Raw genomic sequence first — 18,093 nt, forward strand, 5'->3', positions numbered from 1 at the left:
TGACTGAACAAAAACAACAAGCTTAGTTGTAGGAAAAACTGAGAAGTTATGGATCTGTGTTTTATGGGTATAGGTTAAAGTATAGAAGACGTGTTAACAGTGAATCACCTAAAATTCTCATACAGACCACCTTCTAGAAAGTACTGTTAATCTGACCCCTTTATTTCACTGTTAGAGACTGCCAGTCCCAGGGCCGAAGGGGAAGGGGTTCGCTCAGAGTTGCACACACAGCCAGTGCCACTCCTGGTCTAGCTGGGCGGGAGCAGAGAGACGCCTCCGCATGTGACCCCGGCCAGGTGCCTCCCAAGTCAGGGGCATCCTCAGCTGGCTGACTCAGTCCTATGCCCACAGGCAAGAGCGAGTTTGGGGAGGTGTTCCTGGCGAAGGCACAGGGCTTGGAAGAAGGGTTGCCTGAGACCCTGGTGCTCGTGAAGAGCCTGCAGAGCCGGGACGAGCAGCAGCAGCTGGACTTCCGGAGGGAGTTCGAGATGTTTGGGAAGCTGAACCACGCCAACGTGGTGCGGCTGCTGGGGCTGTGCCGCGAGGCAGAGCCGCACTACATGGTGCTGGAGTATGTGGACTTGGTAGGCGGCTGGGGGCGCCCTGGGGGCTCGGGCGGGGGCGGCGCCCGACCTGGGGGGAGGGCAGTGATGGGAGCCTGCGTCGCCACCGTGAGGTGTTCAGCCGCTGTCCCCCCAGCTCCGACCCTGCCTTTCCTTACCCTCAGCCCCTTTCCCATCTGCTGGCCCCCTGTCTGGGGTTTGGTCCCAGTTTTCTTCCAGCTTCTTCCTCAGCCCAGCGGCAGGGACGCCTTCCAGGCCCTTTTCCCTGACTCTGGTTTTCTTTGATTTGCCATTTCTCACTCTCCCCAGGGCCTGTCAGCCCTTGAGAATAAACATAAGGAGAACCTGGCTTTGCTCTCCCTGCAGCCGGTACCACTGGAGGGACAGCGTTCGCTTAGCCACCGGCCTTCTCTCTCTCCCCGCTGGTGCTGCCCGGCCCTGCCCCTCACTCTGCAGTCCCGGGCTCACTGGGTCTAGTCCCCTTGGTCCTCGAAAATGGCTGCATGGCAGACGCTGCAGCTCGGGTGCAGGAAGGGCGAGGAGTGACCCTCGTCTTTCCATGAACGAGGGCTTCCGAGCACTTGGCGCATGTTTCTGCCGCTAGGGTCCCATCTGTGTTAGGTCTAGAGGACGAGGCTTTCCTGCCAGGGGTCTGTGAAGACCGAGGGTCAGGGGCCGTGTTTTGCTCTTGGTGCTCTTGGAGCAGGGGCTTCCTCTCCTGCCTGTCTGGGGGCTCCCCCGAGGGCAGCAGTGACTGTCCTCCTCCCTTTCTGACCGGGAGCCTCTAGGACAGGGTCTCCCACCTCTGGAATCTGATGCCTGATGACCTGAGGTGGAGCTGATGGAATCGTGGTAGAAACAAACTGTGCATGATGAATGTAATGCGCTTGAGCTGGTCTGAAACCATCCCCTTCCAGACTGTGGAAAAACTTGTCTTCCACGAAACTGGTCTCTAGTGCCAAAAAGCCTGGGGACCGCTGTTCTAGGAGATGCTTCCTGTAAGTTTTAGTTGCCACTAGACTCTCCCCTGGGAGGGGCTCTGGGCTGAGGGTTGGGCAGTCAGGTCAGGGGTCCTCACCCCCTCCCACTGGGGCAGGCGCCCTGTGAGCACCCACTGGGGTTGGGTTTGGGGTCGGGGGGGACACCAGCTGGGCTGTGACCCGACAGAGATGCTGGGTTTTTCCTCAGGGAGATCTTAAACAGTTCCTGAGGATTTCCAAGAGCAAGGATGAGAAGCTGAAGTCGCAGCCCCTCAGCACAAAGCAGAAGGTGAGGATGGTGGGGGTCGGGGGTCGGGAGCCTGGCGGTCTTCTAGCAGGTGCTCTGGTGGAGCGCTGCCTGCGGGCCAGGCCCCGAGGTGAGCACTCGGGGAGCACGGTGATCCTCTGGGATGGCGTCACTTCCCTGCAGTGGGTAGAGACACTGAGGCTGAGATGGGCCAAGTGACCGGTCGCAGCCTGTGAGCCGCCCTGTGTGGCCCCACTGCTTTTGTGGAGAAGCGCCGCCCTTGGCCCGGGCTATTGGAGCACGACGGCTGCGGAGGGCGCTGAGCTGAAGGGGTAGCCGGCAGCCCAGGCGTCTGGAGGCCAGTGGGGCTGGGCGCGGCCCTGAGCATGTTCCCTCATCCCCCGAGGGTGTGGATGGGCCGCCAGGGTTTCACCGCCTGTGGTTTTCACGCTTTTGCTCTCACTCAGGCTGTGGGCTGCCCAGCCTTTCCTTCCGGTTCTGCTCCTGCCTCTGGCACAGAGCCCTGGCCGGGGCCCTGTGGAGACACAGACCTGGGCTGAAACAGTGAAGAAGGGAATGCTTCCTACGACCCCCTGTCCGCCTCGGACCTTGCCTTCTGTGCCCAGTTCTCCCTGCCCACTGCCTCCTCCCCTCCCCTCCCCCCTCCCTGCTTCCATGTGACCAGGTACTCTGTGTCCACGGTGACAGTGATGTCACCACATAAGCAAGCAAAGCTCAGGGCAGGAGGCAGACTGCTGGGCCTCCTTTCCGGGTGACTGTTCCCGGCCTGGAGGCTGACCCAGGTCATGGCAAGGTGTGGCTGGTTGATCAGGCACCGGGGGTGGGGGGAACCCTGGCTGCCCTCGATCTCTCTCCAGGAGCAGCTCTGTGACCTTCAGGCTGACCTCTTCCCATCACAGGTGAATTTGCTGAGGCCTGGACAAGGCCAGTGAGCTGGCCTCCTGGTGTGGTGTCCCTGCCTCCGTCTCTGAGAAGCCACAGGACAGTTTGCAGTGGCTGGAGATGGGATACTGTAGGACAGGATAGCTCTTGCCAGCTGGGTGGGATGTCAGGACCCCAGAGCTCACAAACGAGAGCACGCAGGGAACCAGTGAATTGTCATTGGGCCAGTCATGGTGCCCAGGGCCCTTGGGAATCCAAACTTGAGGCTGTGGGGTGTCCTTGGGCACTAAAGATCTGGGGGGAGAGCTTGGATAAACGAATGGAGCACATGCTTTACAGACTTCAGATAAGAGACGGCAAGAGACATAAAGAATGTCATAAGAGACGCAAGAGACCTTGAAGATGTCCGTGTCCTTTAGGTGGACAGACAATCTTAACAAAGAAAGCCACTCAAATTCAAGTCTTCAGGATAAGAAGTAGGTGAATGGTGGGAGAAGGGGAGCCTAGGTATGTTGTTGTGGCTGGGACAGGGGGATAGGCAAGGAACAGGAAGTCAGTTATTTCCTTCACGTGACCTGAGGGAATCTGGCTGAAATCATCACCACCTTTGCTGAAGATCTCTTGCACACTTTGTTGCCCAAGCATCTTGAACTTGATGGGGAAACTTCAATAAGTTGGTTTCCACACTCTCCGAGGACAGTATTCTGCACTGGATGGTGGGGGAAGGATGAAACACTGTAGATTTCTGGACCATACCTCAGACTTATGGCAGAGTCTTTGCGAGTGGGATCTGAAGGCCGAAAGTTTTCAAATAAGCTCTCCAGCTGATTCTTAAGCTAATTAAGGTTTAAGGAGCCTTGGGATAGGACAGTGGCTTGAAATGGTTTTGCTTAGAGTCTCCTATAAGAAATGCATTTTATATCATGGCCCAGCACATCCCCCCCCCCCTCCACCCGCCCCACACATACACACTTAAAGCTAAAATTAAGCTTTCACAACACTGTATTTGATGCTCTTAATATTTCTTATCCTGTATTTATTTTTAACCCACTAAATTGATTTTGAGAACTATACGGGTCTTTTTTTAAAGAAATTATTTTTTGGCTAAGCTGGCTCTTTGTGGCTGCACGTGGGCTTTCTTTAGTTGCAGAGAGTGGGGACGACTCTCTACTTGCGGTGCTGGAGCTTCTTGATCTGGTGGCTTCTCGTTCTGGTGGCTTCTCTTTTCCTGGAACACAGGCTCTGGGCTCTTCAGTTTCAGTAGCTGTAGCATGGGAGCTCCGTAGTTGAGACTTGCTGACTCTAGGGGGTGCAGGCTTCAGTAACTGTGACATTAGGGCTCAGTAGTTGTAGTGCATAGGCTTAATCGCTCCACCACATGTGGAATCTTCCCAGAGCAGGGATCGAACCTGGGTCCCCTGCATTGGCAAGCAGATTCCTATCCACTGCCCTAGCAGCGCTTCCCGGGTGGCTGAGCTGGTAAAGAATCCTCCTACAATGCAGGAGACCCCAGTTCGACTCCTGGGTTGGGAAGATCCCCAGGAGAAGGGACAGGCTACCCACTCCAGTATTCATGGGCTTCTCTGGTGGCTTTACCGTCTGATGGTAAACAATCCACCTGCAATGCAGGAGACCTGGGTTTGATCCCTGAGTTGGAAAGATCCCATGGAGGAGGGCATGGCAACCCACTCCGGTATTCTTGCCTGGAGAATCCCCGTGGACAGAGGAGCCTGGCGGGGGCTACGGTCCATGGAGTCGCAAAAAGTCAGACACAACTGAGCGACTAAGCACAGCCCAGCACTAGCAGGGAAGTTCCCATGTGGGTTTTGACGGGTAGTTTGAAAAACTTCCTTTGGGGGATTCCGTGAAAATGAAAATCCTTAAGAAAGGCACATCAAACCTTGTTAGATGCTTTCTTGTGCTAATAATGTAGTGAGCCGCTGTGCCACTTTATGTTTCTAGGGTCCTTCCTGGGGGGACGGAAGGAGAACACGGTCAGATTTTAAAGGGAGACGGAGTGGTAGGCAGGCTGCTCCTTGGTCAGCTACAGCTGGAATGAGAGTGCCGTGCTTGGTGTGGGTGAGCTGCTGCGAGTCCCAGGAGGATTCCTGGTCCGCAGTGGAGGAGATCAAAGATGTGCGGAAACGTCCCTGGTGGTCCAGTGGCTAAGACTCTGCGCTCCCAGTGCAGGGGGCCCAGGTTTGATCCCTGGTCAGGGAGCTAGATCCCACATACTGAAACCAAGCTAAGAGTTCATATGCCACAACTAAATTTCCTGCATACTGCAACTGAGACCCTAAATAAATACGTAAAATATTTTTAAAAAGAACATACGAGGGCCCTAGGTATTGGCATGGTTGTAGGTGATGCTCGTTAAAGTGGTTGATAAGGTGAAGGGTTTTGAAGTCTGAGCCCTGTAACCTGTGACTTCTTCATGGATCATCTGCAGACTAGTGACGGGCAGGAGCAGGCTAGTACACCTGGTGCCCACTTTTGCTTTAAGCAGTCAGAAGCTGGACAGGAAGCGCCGGCTGTCTGAGTAGACCCAGGAAGTGTCACAGGGGCTTGGCCAGAACTCAGGCAAGCCCCCAGGGTATAAAAGTTGGAAGGAAGGGTGGGTCTGGTCTTTACCAAAGTGCAAGTCTTTGTAACAGTGTTTGAAGATTAATCCCGTGGCCATCCGATGGCGGCTCGCCCAGCAATAAGAAAACACTTAATTGGCTGGGGTTAACAGCATTCCCTTTTACTGTCCTCGCTCAGCCAGTATTTCCAGAAGCACTGCCTCTCTGGAAAGATGGCAAGTTGGTCACCGAGCCAAGTCCTCTCTCTTCTGCTCCTATGACTCGAAGCAGATTGAGGAGCTTGTGAGCCAGAGCAGAGAGGGCAGGGTGAGGAGGAAGGCGAGTCCACGGGAGCTCGTGACAAAAGCCTTTGTCTGCTGTTTAGCGACAACCAGACAAGACTGGACAGTGCCCTGGGGCTCTGATGCCTGAAGTGGAGTGTCCATTTCTGAGGCCTTTTTACCATCAGTGGTACTTGAGGCTTTCTGAGGATGACAGCCTGGGAACCAGAGCTCTTGGGGGAGCAGTCTCTGCTTTTCTGTGGAGAAAAACTGTCGGGCCCTGCACCCAGGGAGGGCTCAGTCATCCTCGTGGACCCATTGACCTGACCTCTCCTCACTGGCCCGCACAGTCATTTGGAAGCTCTCCAGAGATTTTGTGGCTTTACCTTAAACAAAAATTATGATTATTTTCATTTGTCTGCACCTGCTGTTAGTAGTGGCACACAGCGTGTGAAATCTCTGCTTGTGACCTGCAAACTCTTAGTTACGGCATGTGGGATCTAGTTCCCTGACCAGGAATTGAACTCAGGCCCCCTGCCTTGGGAGTGTGGAGTCCTAGCCCCTGGATCACCAGTTAAGTCCTGTGGCTTCCGTTTTGATAAGGAAAATGCACCAGGAAGATGAGCTTTCCTGCTTGTGGCCTGAGTTCAGCCCGTTTGCACCTGCAGTGTCAGTCGATATATTGGATCTTGAGCGTGTCCGGGTTGGTGATGGTTCGGGTCAGCCCTGCCTAATAGAACTTCCCTCGGTGGTAGAAACGTTCCATGCCTGTGCCATTCAGTGTGGAAGGCCCCAGCCCTGTGGGGTTATTGAGCACTTAGGATGTGGCTAGAGAGACTGAGGAACTGAATTTTTATGTTACTAAAGCTTTTATTAACTTAAGTAGCTGGGAGCTACTGTTCTGGACAGTTGAGGTATAGATCGTTTTTGTTTGTTAAAATGTTTATTTATTTGACTGGACCGGATCCTAGCTGCAGCACACGTGATCTTCAGGGGTGGCATGTGGGATTTTTAGTTGCTAGTTGTGACACATGGACACTTTGTTCCAGCACGTGGGATCTAGTTCCCTGACCAGGGATCAAACCTGAGTCCCCTGCATTGGGAGCACAGAGTCTTAGCCACTGCACCACCAGGGATGTCCATACTGTTTTTTTAAATTTTTCTTGACCACAGTAGCAAAAAAAAAAAAGTGCTTTTTTTACATCACAATGCAACATAGACATGTATATATATGAAGAACGTTCCATGAGTGATACTGACCCTTACCGAGTATGATGCTCTCTGATATTTTCAATCCCCCCAAAAAAATGCTGATGAAAATTCAGTAAGTGGGTTTTGTGACCTTCTAATAGGTTGTGAGCACAGTTAGCAAACCTCTAGTGGGGGCAGCGAAGCCTGAAGGGATCTCACGGGCCAGAGCACGCAGACCGAGGGCTGCTTTCACAGTGACCCTGCTGCCGGTGTGTTCGGACTCGGATCCTCTGTCCGCCCTGCAGTGACCCTGGGGGCCAGGCCATTGAAGCTGCTCGGGCTCAGCCTGGGATGCGGAGGGGCCAGTCCACAGGCAGCAGCCCACCGCTTGCCTCCCTGATGGCAGGTCGCTGTTTCTGGGCCCCTGCCTGGTGAGGTGACCCGGGAGGGCCAGCTGTGGTGCTGAGGGAAGAGCCAGGCTTTGGCATCAGCCTGGACTGTGGGCAAAGCTGAGGAGAGCACCTCACAGGGAGCTGGCAGGGCAGCAGCCAGCCTGGCTCAGCAAGTGCCCTGACTCCTTCTCTCTGACTCCTTCCTGCCCTGGGGTAAGGTGGGAGCAGCCCCTCGACCACTCACATTCACTTTTGCTCCCTTTTGAACTTCAGGGACCAAGAATCACACTAAACACAATCAGACAATATCAGGTGTGTCCAGGGTGGTATGGCTGTGTATGCGTGCCTATTCAGTCGCTTTAGCCATTTCCGACTTTTGAGACCTCATGGACTGTAGCCCACCCCGTGGACTGTAGCCCACCCCATGGACTGTAGCCCCATGGACTGTCCACGTAGCCTGGTGGACAGAAAATCCTCTGTCCATGCAATTTTCCAGGCAAGAATACTGGAGTGCGTTGCCATTTCCTCCTTCAGGGCATCTTCCTGACCCAGAGATCAAACCCATACCTCCAGCTGCTTCTGTATTGAAGGCAGATTCTTTACCTGTGAGCCACCGAGAAGCCCTGGTACGGCCATAGATAGTCTTGGTTAATCTGTGACATACTCTCATTGGTCCACACACAGGCTGCTTTTGTTTCTGTATTATTTTTTATGTGTTTGTTGTCCTCTGTGTGTGTGTGTGTGTTTGATTAAACTTCATTTTGATATTTCAAACTTAAAAGACTATAATAGTAAGGTTCAAGGAACTCCTATAGACTCTTTATCCAGATTGTTTATTTTGCCTAGTTTGCTTTATTCTTCTCTATCTATGTATATTATTATTTTAATGCATTTTTCTGAACTATTGGAGATAAGCTGAAGGCTTTTGACCTTTTATAATCAGATATGTGGCAAATGATACCTTGTTGGGTCTTAATTAGTATTTTCTTGATCACCGATGATACTGGTCATTGGCCATGTTCTCTGTTTTTCTTTTGGCCGGATTGCGCAGCATGTAGGATCTTAGTTCCCCTACCAGGGATCGAGCCCGTGCCCTGCTGCAGTAGAAGTGTGGAACTCTAACCTCTGGACTGCCAGGGAATTCCCAGGCCACGTTCTTCTCATCTTTTTGTGATCACATATGTGATGGGTGGCTACTCCCTTGTGGATGCCCAGAGTGTGTCTGTGCGGGAAGAGACACACAGCTGGCCAGTAAGTTACCTTCCACGGGGACCTCTTTGGATTTCCATTTGCCTTGTTTTTATACTCAGGGAAATGCTGCATGTTCTGTGTGTCCCTCGGTGTCCTCCCAAGGTTTAGAAGGGGTTGACAGAGGTGAAGGGGCCATTGGTCTTTACAAGCACTCCCTGGCGCTCTGATTTTACCTTTGTTTGGCGTGGCTCACCTTCCCCCTAGGTGATGGCGCCCTTCTGCAGGTACAGTTCTTACCTCCTAGACTGCCTTCACACCAGGAGCCCAGTCTTGCCATCCCTGTCGTATTCCACAGCACTCAGTTGTATGGTATTCAATAGATGCTCAATTAATATGCATTCAATGCATTGATGTATGTTTTAAAATGTTAGTGTATCTTAATTATAATTACGTTTAATATAGTATATTATGGGCTTCCCCAGTGGCTCAGTGGGTAAAGAATCTGCCTGCACTGCAGGAGACACAGGAAATGTGGGTTCGATCCCCTGGATTGGGAAGATCCCCTGGAGAATGGCAACCCACTCTAGTATTCTTGCCTAGAATGGACAGAGGAGCCTGGCAGGCTACAGTCCAAAGGGTCACAAAGAGTTGGATACAACCAAGTGACTAAACACAGCACGTAAGGTATTATATATACTACATGGACATGGCTCAAACATTTTATAAAGGTAGCAGCGAAAAATCTCCCCAACTCTTTTACATTTTATTTATTTCTGTACTTTGGAAGATAAGTTTACATTATTTTCTAATGCTGAAGCTACTCACAGTGCTGACCCTATGTGAGATATTTTAGAGAAACTCCTGCGTGTATACACTCATAAGAACATTTGTAGCAGCACTGTTCTCAATAGCCAAAATTTGTGTGGGGGTGGGGGTGGAAACACAAATGTCCTCTGGCCCTAGAAAGAATAAATTATGGGGACTTCCCTGGTGCTCCAGTGGCTGAGACTCCAAGCTCCTAATGTAGGGGGCCAGGGTTTGATCCCTGGTAGGGGAGCAAGATCCCACATGCTGCAACTAAAGGTCCCATGTGCGGCAACTAAGACCCAGTGCAGTGAAATAAATAGATATTTTAAAAATAGACATTTAAAAAAACAATAAATAAGTTATGATATCTTTATGATGAAAAACAACTCCGTACAATGATATCTCAAAAAAGGGTGACTCTCCCAATGTTAAGTGAAAGAATCAAGGCACAAAAAAGATACACGTTTTGTGTGCTTCCAGCTTTATCTGGTTCTAAAACAGGCAAAACTGAATTGTATTGCTGAGGAACATATGCGTAAGTGGTAAAACTATAAAGAACAGCCAGGAAATTATTATCCCAGAAGGATGGTGATTACCTCTTGAAAAAGGGAGCATTCGTGATGGGGAAGGAGTCAATGGGGGTTTTGGGGGGGGTGCCTAGCATTGTTGATTTTTTTTTTTTTATTCTTTTAACTTGATGTCTGTTACCTGAGTGTGGGCGTTATAATTATTCATGAAAGTAGACATATATTTAGTGAACTTTTCTATATGTAGTTCGCAACAAAAAATAGAAACCGAGTTTCCCTACTTTTCTCTCTCCGGCCTTCCGTCCCCCTTCTCAGAGGCAACAGTTTGTGTATGTGGGTATCTACTTTCACTTACACACAAATTTTATACACACATATGATTGTTTTTTAATATTATACGTTTTTTTTTTTCAATTCAGCAGCTGGGTACCGTGTGTTCTTCCCACCCCATCTGCCACTCACTTAGTCTAGCACCTGCTGTGCGTGGGGGGAGCACTTCATTTCATTAAATTCAGTTCTTCCAAGGACCCAGGAGGCAGGTCCTTTTATGAGAAGGAAACAGGCTACTGGGCCTCTGCTCTGGGGCTTCCTAAGCATCGAGTTAATGCCCCTGAGAGCCCCACCAAGGGCTGTGTCAAGGGCAGTCCCCGAAACCCGAGGTCCTGGGCTACTCTGACGAGCCCCTTCCTCGTTCCAGGTGGGCCTGTGCACCCAGGTGGCCCTGGGCATGGAGCACCTGTCCAACAACCGCTTCGTGCACAAAGACCTAGCCGCTCGCAACTGCCTGGTCAGCGCTCAGAGACAGGTGAAGGTGTCGGCCCTGGGGCTCAGCAAGGATGTGTACAACAGGTAGGGGGCGTGGGTAGGATGGCAAGGGGCGGAGGGCAGACACAGCTGGGCTGGCAGAGGGGCCTAGTCCAAAGCTGAAGGGTCTGGGGGAAGGGGCGTAGACCCCTCCCACCCTCTCCCAAGGCTGCAGAGGCACCCCAGCCAGTCGACCTCAGCTCCCTGACCTTACGCTTTTCTCTAGTGGTAAAAAATTATAAATCTTTAAAAAGAAGAACTAGTTTCTATATAATTTAACTATCCATAGGGGTTCCTCTGTTACTTCCTGAATTCAGTCATTGTTCTTTTTAAGCCTAAGACTTAAAGCTCAGCACCCACGGCCAGAGATCACTCTGGAATACACGCTACGTAGTGCCTCCAGGAACCCCCCCAACACCCTGAGTCATCCCAGCTCTGACTCACCACGGTTTGTCTGGCTGTTGCTTTAGTCATGGTTGGTTCATCACCAGTAAAGTTCTTTCAAATTTCTTTCTACTTAACATATGCATTTTTCACACTCTTAAACTAATAAAGTAAGTATGACTAGAAGCTTTTAAAAAATATTGATATTTTGGCAAAGTCTGATCCTTAAGGGAATTTTTAAACCATCAGACCCCACACGGATGCCTCTAGATTTTGTCTGGTGTATGTATGCCCCCACCCCTTGCTAAACAAAAATGTTTCAATTTCCCCAGGATGTCTTGATAGAGGAAACCTGGGCTCCAGCCGGGGTATGAGACCAGACTCTTGGGGTGAGGCTGGGGTCCCAGGCCGTGCCCCTCTCCCCACCCCACTGCCTCTGTGTCCTTCTGTCCCACAGTGAGTACTACCACTTCCGCCAGGCCTGGGTGCCCCTGCGCTGGATGCCCCCCGAGGCCATCCTGGAGGGTGACTTCTCCACCAAGTCTGACGTCTGGGCTTTCGGCGTGCTGATGTGGGAGGTGTTCACCCACGGGGAGATGCCCCATGGTGGGCAGGCGGACGACGAGGTGCTGGCAGGTAGGCAGTTCACCGTGTTCTCTCGGTGGAGAGCTTACTTGGGGTCCTGGGGCCGGTTCAGCCTGCCTCCCCTCAGGGCTGGTGTCCGCAGGTATATGGATATGGCCGTTCCACTTGTGAGATTCCCGACACACATTCATACCGCTTGGTAAATAACCCTTGTCCCTGGCGTGGTCACTCTAGCCACTCTGATGCCTGCCCGTTGACCCCACTTTAGCCCCCGAGCACGGGCTGCTTCTTGTGCAGCGTGGACCCTGCCCCCTCCCGCCAGTGGGAACTGTCACCAGGGAAGGCCCTTTCCTTCAGTTGCAAGATACTTGCCAAGAACTGCTTGAATCTTTTTCTCACCCGCACTGTCCAGTGCCCCCGAGAGTCTCCCTCTCGTGGCTGCCTTTGGGAACTGCAGGCTCCGTAGAGTGTTGGCATGCATGCTCAGTCACGTCCAACTCTTTGGGACTGCGTGGACTGCAGCCCGCCAGGCTTCTCTGTCCATGGAATTTTCCTAGGCAAGAATGCTGGAGTGGGTTGCCATTTCCTACTCCAGGGGATCTTCCCGACCCAGGGATCAAACCCATGTCTCCCTACATTGGCAGGTGGATTCTTGAGCCACCTGGAAAGCCCACCAAGTATTGGACAGGTGGTTAAATATTTTGACTACCCTTCTTCCCGCAGACTTGCAGGCTGGGAAGGCCAGACTCCCGCAGCCTGAGGGCTGCCCTTCCAAGCTCTACCGGCTGATGCAGCGGTGCTGGGCCCTCAGCCCCAAGGATCGGCCCTCCTTCAGTGAGATCGCTAACACCCTGGGAGACAGCCCCACGGACAGCAAGCCGTGAGGAGGGAGCCCAGGCAGGCTGTGCCTCAGGATGGCGTGGGCAGGGGAGGACTTCCTGGGGGGTGCCCACAGCATGAGGGGCTAGATCCCAGTCCTCCTGGGCCCCCGGGGCCCCGCCCTGGCACCACAGGCACTGCTGAGGACTGGCAGGGCCTGGGCTTTCTTTCTCTTCCCCACCTTCAGCCCTTTGGAGAGGCTGATTCGGACCCAGACTGGGTAGCTGGGGCCTTGGTCTGGGCAGCTCTCTCTGCCACCCCTACCCCTGTCAGGGACAGTGTGGGTGCCTCAGGTAACCCCAATTTCTGGCCTGGGTCTTCTCCCCTTGTCCAGGTCCAGTTCTGCCACCCACCTGCCAACTTCATGCTGGTGGGGTGGGGGTGTGTGGTGCTGGGCTGTGGGTGAGCTGGCTTCAAGGGGCTTCCTTATACTCAAGTCCTGGGTGGTTCTGGCCCCCCAGGGCCCACTTTGGGGTCTGCACTTGGATTGTGGAGGACACAGCCAGCGAGTCCTCCCCCATGGACGCATAGACTCTGACCAAGTCCCAACCCAGCCCCAAGTCTCCTCCCACCCTTCTCTCCTTTCCTCATCCTAAGTGCCTGGCAGATGAAGGAGTTTTCAGGAGCTTTTGACACTATATAACCCGCCCTTTTTTGTATGCACCGTGGGCGGCTTTTGTATGTAATTGCAGCGTGGGGTGGGAGGGCATGGACGGTGGGGGTTGGTCCTGGAGGAGACAGGATGGTGGCCCCCCACCCCTGCCTCACACCTTTATGTTGTTTGTTTGTTTTGTTTTGTTTTTTTTACACTCGCTGCTCTCAATAAAGAAGCCTTTTTTACAACCTGCTTCGGATGCTCTCTCCCTCCCGTTGTCCATAAATGATGTACCTCCTTCCCTTGCACATCAGAAGGAGCCGTGTGTCTTCTCGGAGCCTGGCGTGGGGGTGCCAGGGCAGGGACACCTGGAAGACACTGGCTCTGGTCTCTGGTTTGTGGAGCAGTTGGAAACTTTTTTTTTTCTTGGTCGTGCTACTCAGCTTTTGGATCTTAATTACTAGTCAAAGAATTGAACCCAGGCTATGGCAGTGAAAACGTGGAGTCTTTAACCACTCAACCACCAATTCTCTCAAGGAGCAGTTGAGAATGTGGGCTCAGAGGAGGCGAGGTCATCTCGTTTCTCTGATCCTGTGCGGCTCTCTGATGCCAACTAATTATTCTCTGCTGGCCGGCCACGTACTCACATTCAGGTGGTAAGTGAAGACGTGTGAGGAGGGGACTAGTGAGGGTGGGATAGGAGGAGTTAATGATGCCTTCAGGTCTCTGAGTCCCTTCAAGACTTTAGGAAGGTAGTGAACAAGACAGGACTGAGCAAGGATGCGCTTAATGCCTCACTGCTCCAGGGCTTTCAGCCTCAGCTGGTTTGATTCCCGGCTCTTCATTGCCCAGACCTCTCGCATCATCAGCCACCCTCTCCCAGGTTGGAACTTCAGCATGGTTTCCCATCCACAAGAAATGAGTCCTGACTTCTGGAATTGTTCTGGTTCCTGCTGTTCTTCAGATTTTTCAGTAATGAACAGCTGGGACTTCCCTGGTGGTCCAGTGGCTAAGATTCCACACTCCCAATGTAGGTTCGCTCCCTGGTCAGGGATTTAGATCCTACATGCTACAACTAAGACCTGGCACGTCAGAATAAATAAATAAAGTATTTTTTAAAGAGAATAGGTAATATTTATTAAATACTTGTTTTGTACCAGTCACTTTGCTAAGCATTTAATATGCATGATCTCATATTGAATTTGTTCGACCACTCTGTTAGCCAGATATTATTGTCCCCTGTTCACACATTTGGGAGGCAAGGTAGTTTCCATGAGGTCATCCAACTGATAAGTGAGCCACTCTTGTGAATATACAGTGTGGTACATCCTCATGTGTTGTAGTGAAAAAATCCACAGCAATTTATCTAGAACAGTGTTTTTCAAACTGTGGGTTGCACCCAGCATTTAAAAAAAAAAAAAAAAGAAATGTAATAAAAACTGTCAGAGTACCTTGTATACCTTATGGGTAAGTATTGTTTTACAAATGTTGTGTGTTGTATTTGGTATGTGTTTGGGGGTGTTAACTAATGTCTTAGTTATTACAGTGGTGCTTCTGCATAAAAAATCCACATCTCACACGAATAATGTTTTCCTCACTCACGTCTGCAAGTTGGTGAGGTTTGGTTGATCTTGACTGGACTTTGCTTCGTTCACCCAGGCTTCGTACCAGCTTGTAGGTCTGGCTTGGGTGTCCTCTCCTGGCCCCATGCCATGCTCTCATGCAGGAGCAGGGGCACAAGAAGTCCCGTCAGGTCATGCCAGCACATTATTTACTTACGTATGGCTGTGCTGGGTCTTCGTAGCAGTGCTCAGGCTTTCTCTAGTTGTGTCGGGTGGGGACTGCTCTCTAGTGGTGGTGCATGGGCCTCGCGGTGGTGGCTTCTCTTGTTTGCAGAGCATGGGCTAAGTAGTGTGGTGCCTGGGCTTAGTTGCTCCAAGACATGTGGAATCTTCCCGGACCAGGGATCAAACTTTGGTCCCCTACATTGGCAGGCAGATTCCAACCACTGGACCCCTGGAGAGGTCCCATGCTAGCACATTTAAAAGTGTAAGTGTATTAACATTTTACCAGCTAAAGCAAATCACAAGTCAAAACCCAACACCAGCACCAGAAAGGATGTAGATATCTCATTCCAACACAGGTGTGAAAAGTGGGTGCAATAATTGAATTCACCCCAGTTTGCAATGTTAAAAATTATCTCCTGTGGTTGAAATTCTAGGAAGGCAGTACTCTAGAAGGTCATTCATCACTTGAGCCTCTTCTAACACCTGGTTTTCTTTGACTGCTCTACAGCCGCTAACACAGCTGGTTACGTCTGCCTTTTTGGGGTCATCATATCACGCAGGATCTTTCAGTGTGGTGTGTGGGCTCTCTAGCTGTGGTGCGCGGGCTCAGGAGATAGGGCACCCTAGGGCTTACTTGCCCCACGGCACGTAGGATCTTAGTTGCCCGACCTGGGATTGAACCCACATCCTGGCATTGCATGGTGGATTCTTAACCACTGGACCACCAGGAAGCCCCCACATCTGTCTTTTTGAACTCTGCTGTCTTGCCTTTGGTGATGGTACCCCATGTACACTTTCTCTAACCAGGCCTTCTACAGCCCTGGTCGTGGCTTCCCTCTTCTGCCTGCTTCAGGGATGGCTGTTCTCCTGGTTTCTGTCCTTGGCCTTCCTCTCTCTACATTCTCAGCCTCAGGAATCTCCTCTTACCTCATGTGGCTTTAACTGGCCCTCCAGTGTGGACAGTTCCCAAAGCATTAGCTTCAATTCCAGCCTCTACCTCAAGCTTTAGACTCACACTCCCTTTTTTCTAACAGGACATTTCTCTCTACCTGTTTCCGTGGGCCCAAACTGAACTTAACCTCTCTCTCAAACCTGTTCCTCCAGCCACGTTCCGTGTTTCCATTGTTGGTACCATGGTTTATAGAGGAGTCATCCTTAGAATCTCAACCCACCATGAGCCATCTTTGAGTTCTCCATGCAGCGCATCACCAAGATCCATTTATTCTCCCTCTACTCTGTTTCTATCTTTGCTTGGTTTTAAGGGAAGGTGGTTTTTTTTTTTTTTTTTGCATAAAAGTAATACTGGGGACTTCCCTGGTGGTCCAGTAGCTAAGACTCTGCTCCCAATGCAGGGGCCCTGGGTTCCATCTCTGGTCAGGGAACTAGATCCCGCATGCTGCAACTAAAGATACCACATGCTGCAGCTAAAAGATCCCAAGTGCCACAACTAAGACCTGGTACGGCCAAATAAAAAAATTTTTTAAGTAATATGATCATGGAAGAAGTCAAGTGGTACAGATTTGTATAAAGCAAAAAACACGTTCCTCTAGTCCCCAAAGCCCACTCTGGTGGTAAGCACAATGAGTGTGTGCAGCGTGGCTGTCCTGACTTTTCCTGGGGACACTGACTCATGACCTTTTCATTCCCACTAACACTGCCATTGAGACCTCTTTCTTCTATGTGAAGTTAAGAATCCCTGTGTAAAGGTTAATCCCCAATGCAAACAGTTTTATTTATTGGCTGTGCTGGGTCTTCGTTGCTTTGTGCAGGCTTTCTTTAACTGCCATCAGTGAGGGCTGCTCTTCCTTCCAGTGTGCAGTCTTTCTCATTGTGGTGGCTTCTCTCGTTGCAGAGCACAGGCTCCAGAGCACACCGGCTTCAGTCATTGCAGCTTGCAGGCTTTGGAGCGCAGGCTCAGCAGCTGCGGTGCACAGGCTTATTTGCTCCACTATATATGGAATATTCCCAGACCAGGGATCAAACCTGTGTCCCCTGCATTGGCGGGCAGATTCTTATCTACTGCGCTACTAGGGAAGTCTGAAAACAGTTTTTTTCCCCCAAACTTATTTGACTGTGCTGGGTCTTGGTTGCTCAGTTGTGGCTTGTAGAATCTAGTTCCCTGACCAGGGATGAAGCCAGAGCCCCATGTGTTGGGAGCTCGGAGTCTTAGCTACTGGGCCACCAGGGAAGTTCCATGAAAATATTTTCAGAGAGTTAGCAATTTTTCTTTCTTTTTTTTTTTGATGATAGCAATTTTTAAAAAGCAATCTTAAATTTGTTCTGATTTTATTTGGGTGATAAAAATTGGGAGAAAGAAAGGTCAGGTGGGAAGGGTATAGAATGAGGAGAGCTGGCTGGAATCTTGATGCCCTTCTGGAGGTCCTTCATGGTCTGGATGGACAGGGGGATACTGCGGTCGAGGCCTTATCGGAGAGGCACCAAACTCACATTCCAGGGAGGCCAGGAAGGGGACTTATCTGAGTCCAGTGGGCTGTGCGGAGTCTGTGGGGAACCTGAGAGCAAACGCCTCTTCTATGGCCACCGTTCAGCTGCCCTCCAGCCTTTTGTGTTCTTGTGGTCACGTAGGTCCAGGGGTGCTAAAAATTCCAATTTTTTGGGAAAGGCTGTATATTCAGATTTTCAAATACCCTGATTTGAAAATATTCTATGGTCGAAATAATACACACCTATGAACCTTTTTTTGTTTGTTTTAATCACTGTGTTTGCCTTTTTTAAATTTGGCTGCACCAGTTCTCAGTTGCAGTAGGCAGGATATTCGATCTTCTTTGCAGCAGGTGGTGTCTAGTTCCCTGACCAGGGATCAAACCCAGGCCCCCTGCACGGGGAGCGTGGCATCTTGGCCACTGGACCACCAGGAAGGTCCCTGAACCAGTTTTCACTTTAACTTTATCCAACAATCAGCAGTTTTGTTTCCTGAACCTGCAATAATGGAGTATGGGTGGTCTACCCTCCTCCTTCCCCTTGTCCCCCCCAGCCCTGGTTACAAAGGGTCATGAAGATGAAGCCATGGCAAGCTGGCAGAGGAGCTGTGGCACTAATACTGGTGGTACCACTGACACAGGGGATGGGTGAAATGGGATAGCATAAACCTCTGGGAAGGGAAGCCGAGTATGCTCATTGTGGACCCCCTTCCCTGTGGATGTGGCAGACAGCTGTGGTTCTCTGCTGAGTGGGCTGCCCACCCTTTATGTGTCTAAACTAGGCATCTCAAAGAGAAAAGTATTTAGATCTCGACGGCTGTGGTAAGACTGTGAGGTTCAGACAGACCCCAAGCAACCATCTGTGGCCCTTGAAACCCGTCTGGAACCTATTTATCTATTTGACCTGTTCTTCCTCTTGAGCTTACACATTCCATATGTTTAACTACCTGTTGTGTGGAGTAAATTAGGAAAAGA

At 51.0% G+C, this 18,093-nt stretch overlaps 1 protein-coding gene across 1 annotated transcript in view; it reads left to right on the forward strand.

Annotated features, from left to right (window-relative positions):
- PTK7 (protein tyrosine kinase 7 (inactive)) overlaps nt 1-13,138 on the forward strand; it is a 62,786-nt gene extending 49,648 nt beyond the window's left edge. Inside the window, exons 16-20 of the mRNA XM_069564509.1 lie at nt 352-584; nt 1,752-1,832; nt 10,341-10,492; nt 11,289-11,467; nt 12,140-13,138. Of these exons, the coding sequence (XP_069420610.1) occupies nt 352-584; nt 1,752-1,832; nt 10,341-10,492; nt 11,289-11,467; nt 12,140-12,300 (806 nt within the window). The 3' untranslated portion in view covers nt 12,301-13,138. The remainder of the gene's footprint in view (nt 1-351; nt 585-1,751; nt 1,833-10,340; nt 10,493-11,288; nt 11,468-12,139) is intronic.
- Nucleotides 13,139-18,093: the final 4,955 nt, after the last annotated feature.

This window comes from Ovis canadensis, chromosome 20, assembly GCF_042477335.2.
Source record: "Ovis canadensis isolate MfBH-ARS-UI-01 breed Bighorn chromosome 20, ARS-UI_OviCan_v2, whole genome shotgun sequence".
Lineage (NCBI taxonomy): Eukaryota > Metazoa > Chordata > Mammalia > Artiodactyla > Bovidae > Ovis > Ovis canadensis.